The 6,722-nt window shown below is 55.4% G+C and overlaps 1 protein-coding gene across 1 annotated transcript; it reads left to right on the top strand.

Moving 5' to 3' along the window:
* The first annotated feature begins 444 nt into the window (after window positions 1–444).
* On the top strand, window positions 445–6,716 carry LOC106628360 (uncharacterized). The gene is made up of 5 exons (XM_014255778.2): window positions 445–573; window positions 1,194–1,315; window positions 3,226–3,324; window positions 3,779–3,943; window positions 5,347–6,716. Exons 1-5 carry the CDS (start codon window positions 486–488, stop codon window positions 5,491–5,493), a joined length of 621 nt encoding a protein of 206 aa, XP_014111253.1. The 5' UTR covers window positions 445–485; the 3' UTR covers window positions 5,494–6,716.
* The last annotated feature ends 6 nt before the right edge of the window (window positions 6,717–6,722 follow it).

Below are 6,722 nucleotides of genomic sequence, written 5' to 3'. Positions count from 1 at the left end.
GGGGTTTCCAAAGCCTTTGGCTGGAGAGTTGAGAGCTGGGGAGCGACCCGGAGCCACCGGCTGAGTCGGGTTCACACCCTGGCAGCGGGTGCCCTGAAGGTACCCGGATACTTAGCGTTGACATGATAATTAATATGTTAATCAGCTAATGAGCGAGCACCACCTCCTGCCTGCGGCGCCAGGAGCCTACCGCGGCACAGGCTAGCTTTCCCTCCGCAGGAGCGGGGCAGCGCTGGGGTTGTCCCGTGCCCGCTGCTCCCGGCAGTGGCTGCGGCTCGGCCGGGCCCGCGGGACTCCGGTAACCACGGAACGAGGCCGGGGCAGTGGCGGATGAGCAGGGCTGGCTCTGCCGCGTGCCCGAAGGGGGAGCCCCGGGAGCCCCGGGACTGAGCCCGCCCGCTCTGGGCCCCGCCCCGGGCCCGGCCCGCCCCTCGCGGGCTGTGGGGCGCGGGCGGCGGGCAGGGGCTGGCGGTGGAGGGGTCGGGATGGCGCAGCCCGCGGAGGCCTCGGGCCACACAGCGACGGCCAGCGCCAGCATGGACAACAACGTCCTGGCCATCGTCATCGCCGCCAGTGAGTGGCGTGCGGGGGCTCCGGCGGTGCCGGGAGCGGAGCGGGGGCGGCCGCCGGGCGGGATCGGCCTCTGCCGGTGCCTCCCGGGCTGTGCCGATAAGGCGATACCTGGGGACGGGCGGGGTAGCGGTCGCTGCGGCAGCCGGTCCCAGTCCGGGGGTCCCGCTGGCTCGCGGGATTGGGGCCGGAGCGGAGCGGAGCGGGCCGGCGGTGCCGGTGGGCTCCGCGGATCCGCGGCTGGGCCGGCGGGGGGCCGCGGGCTCCCGGGAGACCGGAACACTGGCGAACCGACGCCCTGCCGTGGTGCTGGGGGAGCCGAGAGGCCCGGGCGAGAGACGGTCGGTGCCGGTGCCGGTGCCGGTGCCGGTCCCCGCGGTTCTGTCCCTGCCGCCGCGGTCCGGAATGGGGTGAGCCCCTCCCGGCTCTGCAGGTTGTTCCCGGTCTCGTAGGGAGAGGTGTTGGGCACAAAGGGGCTTTACCGCTCTTGGGACGGGCAGCGGGTGGAATTGGCTTCTCAGGGGCTTCTCCGAGCGGCAGCCGCGGGGCGAGAGCGGGCGGGAGGAGGAGGCCCGCGGGCCCATCGAAACACCGGCTCTCTCGCCTCTCCCGTCTTTCCGCAGCGGTGTCCACCTCCGTCTTCATCGTAGCGATCCTCATTCTGCTGCTGCTCTTGTACCACCGGGATCCAATGTGCTGCCAGTTCCTCTGCTCCTGCCGCCTGTTCCAGACCCCAAGCCAGTATGTGAGTGTCCTCTGAGTCCTCCCTCTCTTCCTCCTGCCCACGAGTCCCCCTCTGTACCCCGAGCTTCTGTTCCCTTGAGCTGGGTGTGTGGGGCTGCACTGCTGGGTTACCATCCTGCAGCCTGGCTGGAATTGCTGATGGACATGGGTCCTCCAAGCAGAGCTGGGCTCTGCCACCTCCTTGCTCCCACTCTATCCGAGAGATCCATCCATCCTCCCACCCAGTCCTGCCTGGCTGTGCCATTGTGGTTTTATCTCTAAGGCCCAACACTAAAAGGCTTCCCTGCTCTCCACACAGCTCGGAGGAGAGGTTCTCCTCCCCCTGCACAGTCATGTGTGGGGTCGAGCTGTGCTTTATAGCAAGGGGCCCAGCAGGGAAGGGAGCTGGAAGCTGAGGGCAAAGGCAGACAAAGCCACCCGCATCCCTGACAACTGGTTGTCTTGTGCACAGCTCCTGGGGAAGGAGCAGTGAAACACAAAGCCCTTTCGTTCACATCTATAATTTCCTGGGGCTGGCTTTCATCTAGGGAAGCTGATGGAGAAACAACAGCGTGTGTAGCCAGCGTTGCTTTTGTGGCAGTGACTGCCTGGGGAAAGCTCAGCCCCCAGAGCTGCAAGGATGGGTCTTGAGGGGAGGGCTGCAGGTAGGCTTTGCAGTCCCTGGGAGAAGAGTGGATGGATATTCAGCCTCACTAGCAAGGGGTGGAGAGACTACTAGATCTATGAAAAGCAAATCTAATAGTCCAGCACAGGCTGGGAAGTCCCCAGCAGAAATCACAGTGGAAATAGGCTGCACTGATGGTGCCCTTGTCTGAGTGTCTCCACTCCTTTCCCTCTCTTCCCTCCTGTTGCCTGCCCATGGCACACGCTGGGAGCAGGCCCTGCTGCTGTGCTTCTCTGCCCTGTGGAGCTGCTCCCTGAGGCAGTGTGGGATGGTCCCTGAGCTCTGAGGGGGAAACTTCAAGCAGTCATCTTACCTTTAGCAAAGGGCTGTGCGGAAGGATGGATGCAAAGAATTAAATATGGAAAGGGAACATACATAGAATGTGTTTCCTTCAGAAAAAGAGAAGCAGTTGTAGTGTGTGAGGCAGCTTTTGGGCAGGAATAGTTGCACTGGTTTTGCTCATCAGTTACTAAACCAACAACTGGGTGCTGTGTTCCTGCAGCTTTTGCAGTTGTACTGTAGGGCCAAAACAAATGTTTCCTTGGTTGTTAAGAGCAAAAGTAAATCCTCATAGTCCTCCCTGTGCATCCCTGGTTGCCCTGGGAATCTCTGGGCTGGTTTCTGCTGTCAGATTTGGGGTTTTCTGAGTGCAAGGTACAGCCATGGCTCAAGTCCTGGCTCTGGCTTGAGGGGCTGTTCTCTGTGAACAGGATCTGCTCACTGTTGCTTGACACCTTGACAGGGAATCCACTTTAACTGGAGCAAGACAGCTTGGGAACAGCACAGCTATTGCCCTGCAGATTTGCTTGCTACATTATCCTGAAAGCACAACCTCTATAAATAAGAGGTTACAAATTCTGTAACTCTGAGCATGTGATAGAGCTCTTACCTACACCTGTGGAATAGTTGGGTTGTTTTTTGTTGTCCCCCAAAAAGAGATGGTTCTGCTGATTTTCAATGAAACCCTGCCCTGGAGCTGAGACTGTCCCTCTGGCTGTGCTCTGCTCCAGCAGGCTCCAGCCCTTGGAGCAGACCCTGCGCTGCCAGGGAGAATGTCCCAGATCTGTTGGTGTCATTGAACAGGCAGGGGCTGCTGCCAGCAGTGAGAGCTGCAGGAGCCACATGGGCAGAGGGAGAAGCTGTTCCTTTGCCAGGGTCCTGCTGTCCCATGAGAGCTGGTTGAGCTCTGCTGTCTCCTGGGAAGGATGTGAGGGATTTTGGCTTTGCTCATCTCCTCCTCGTTCCAGGACCGCCCCCCGCCCTACTTCAGCAGCAGCCAGCAGCTGGTGGGACCCCAGCGTGGAGCCTCACGGCTGGAGAGCACTGCTGAGAACCCGGGCATGCAGGTGATGGCAGGGTCCCTCCTGGGAGCTGGGTGGGAATGATGGCAAAGGTACTCAAGAGCTTGGAAGAAGATTCTGGTTATGGGGTTTGTCTGGGGCAGAAGGTGCTGGGCAGCATCTTCTGGTGCTATCCCACAACTTTGGGAAGTGCTGCCAGCATGTAAAAACCCTGGGGGTGGGTATCACGTGGAGGGAAGGAATATTGCAGAGGACACCACAGTGCCTTGAGGTGTTTGGGAATGAAGTGCCAGTGGTAGATCCTGGGGGCTTGGGATCCTGCCTGGTCACGGCGTTATTGGCTCCTGGGAGGACGGATATCCTCTCTGGGTGTTCAGAGGAGCCTACAACTACCTACAGCTTTGAACCTTGTATTAACTCAAGGTTGCATCAGGACATGAACTTCTAGTGATGAGAGCCACCATCACACTGACCCTTTTCTGGGGATGGGCATTTCTAGGGAGACGAGCTCTTCTGTGTCGGACCCCCCAGCACATACCAGCTCCCGTCCTGGGAGCAGCCCCGCCTGCCCAGCTACGAGAGCGTGCGGAAGAAAGATCGCCAGCGGGAAATCCATCAGATGATTGCTGACAGGTTTGGGCTGTGGGCAGAGCCATCCCAGGAGGTGAGCTCCCCTCCCTGCAGTGGGGGGCTGGCAGAAGCCCATGGCAGTCACCACTGTGGTCCATATCTGTGTCTTGCTTCAGCAGTTGGTGGTAGCTGAGGACTCTGTGCTCTGTGATTGCCTTCCCCCGATAGCTTTTATCTCTGGGAAAGCACAGAGTGTATCAGGAGGCTCCTCTGGTGTACATCTGTGCTGGTTAATGATCCATCTCCCCTCCCCCAGTGCATTTGCAGAAATGCCTGTACCAGGAGGCAGGGCAAAGCCCCAGGGAGAAAGGGCAGGCTCTTCGGATCACCTGCTCCATACAAGTCTAGGCTGTGAGTGTTATTTCTGGATCTCTAAGGCTTTCATGAGTTCTTGCTTCCTTCTCCCTGCAGGACAGTCATAGGGAGACTCCTTGAAGTGTTTATGGCTTATTTATGAGCAGGAGGCTTTGCTTGTTATGATGTTTAAGATCTGCTCTCCCATAGCTGAACAGGGAAAAGTGAGTGCATCCTCCCAAGCAGGTCCTGTGGCAGCATCCTGAGATGCTCCCATTTAGAGACCTCATTGTCTAAAGCAGAACAAAAACATTTGAAACCTTGAGTAAAGCATTAAAATTTCCATTTACCTCATTTTTGAGCTCTTAGAGCTGTACCATAAAGCCTGGCATAGACAACCCTTGCCACTCAGTGTTTGGAGCTGTATCTAATGACATCTGCTTGAAAAGTACCAGCCTGATATAGTGGAAGGTGTCCCTGCCCATGCAGGGGTTGGAACTGGATAATCTTTAAGGTCCCTTGCAATCCAAACCATTCTGTGATTCTATGAAACCTGGGCAACAAGTGCACAGGAGAGTAAAACTGAAGACAAATAGTAGAGGAATGGCACTGGAAGCTGGAAGCTTGTTGTGGAAGCTGTTCCACAACATCCTCACACCACTTCCTGTCACTTGTGTGGAGAAATCTAGCCCAGCTCTTCCAAAATAACCAATAACAAGGCTTAGAGGTTCCTCTCTCTGTGCAGTGAGACTTGCTGCCGAGACCTGGGTACAACACCTGGTTTGTAGGTACTTGTGTAAATCCCAGTAATTTTTCTTACAGTCAAGGGAAAGCAAACTTCAGCCCTCTCTCAACAAAAGTCAGGTTTGTTCTGGCCTTCTGCCAAGTCCTTGAAGGGGAACAGGGAAGAGGACAGAGTGTGAGGGGAGAATGTGTCTCTCAGCAGGTTTGTGCCATGTTCCAGACTGATGCTCTCACCTCCAGGTGTTTCCCAGCCTACAGGCAGCTGTTCTGGGGAACTGCAGGGGTTTAATTTCAGTCTGGTGGCAGTTGTGAGCCTTTTCATCCGCACTGTGAGAAGAGGTGGGATAATCTCCTGGTTATTTCTGATCCACTGTAATGCATTTCCTCTTTCCTCAATAGATGCCACCTCCTTATGAGCATGCTCTGAGGCATCCTCCAGCTCTCTCAGGAACAGGAATAAGCTCAGAGACCTTGGACAGACATGGTGTTCCAGACTCTTTCAATGCCCCCCTCAGCCACCAAACTCAGCGAAACACTGTGGTGTAAGGCCTTGGCCTCAGTGTACTGCTGCTTCCTGTGCTGTCAGCAACAGAAGTGCCTGGGATACCATTTTCCTCCACAGAGAATGGCCAAACCTTCACCCAGATCCACAACTGGCTGAGACACAGGCAAGCCCAACCCAGCCATCAGGAACATCCCTCTTGCAGCACAAGGACAACCACAGAGCCATTGCTGGGTACTGCACTGAGAAGAGTAACCAAGGACATCTGCTCACTCTTCTCTGGCAAACACCAAAGGCAAAGCTCCAGCTGCTGGAGCTGCACAGGGAAAAGCCAAGGGGAAGGCCTGCTACACCAGAGCTCCTCAGGAACAGCATTTCATATCTCTGTGAGGCAGCACTTCTGCCTGTACAAAGGATCAGACCTCAGGCACTGGTGGTGTGCTGCTTCACCTGTTTCTTAGGTTATTGAGTGTGTTTCATGGTATCTGGATTGGCTGCCAGGTGGAAATCCTCACCTGTGAGTGGCAGAAGGGATGTGCTCTGGAGCATCACTGCGTGCTCTGGCACCGACAGCCTCTGGGACTGACAGCAGTTCTATACAGACCCCACACACAGATGTGGAGGGGCTCCATGGGTTATACCCAAATATGGGCCACCAAGAGGAACCACGGGACTGGATTTGCAGGCTGGGAAAGGACAGATGCATGGACTGAACAGCTGGAGGTCTACATGAAGACTGTGAAGTACAGGAGGACATGTGTGGCTGACCCAGTTCAGCTGATCTTCTGCAGAGCAGAATTGTCTAAATAACATCAACACCGGTGTCCTTACACTAATGATTTTGATAACCTGTTTTCTACTGCAGAGTCAGTGTTTCAAATTGTTTACAAACCTGTAGATAAAATGAGATCAGTTTGGGCACAACACATGGAAGCTCCTTTATTTTGAGCAATACAAACTCAAAAATACCATGTAATGACTCAAAGATAAAAGGATGAGTATCCTGGATAAAGCTTTATCATACACCTCCAGCTGCTGAATTTCAAATACCAGCCCAGGTTTGAGCACCTTGCCAGGCCCCCTGAACTCAGTAATGAGTTAGAGTTAGGCTGGTGAACTTGCCTCACATGGCCAGTAAAAGGAACACTCAGATATTTAAGTTAATCATTGAAGTGAGTGAGGTAAAGGGAAAAATCCAGCTTCTAGGTACACAGCATTAGGTGCATGTGGAAAAAGATCTCTTCTGCAGTATTGTGAATTAAGGTACAAGCAG

The sequence above is a fragment of the Pseudopodoces humilis genome, chromosome 21 (genome assembly GCF_049639895.1).
Source record: "Pseudopodoces humilis isolate 2021_Gansu_Grassland_sample_001 chromosome 21, ASM4963989v1, whole genome shotgun sequence".
NCBI lineage: Eukaryota > Metazoa > Chordata > Aves > Passeriformes > Paridae > Pseudopodoces > Pseudopodoces humilis.
This window is presented reverse-complemented; position numbering and strand designations above follow the sequence as displayed.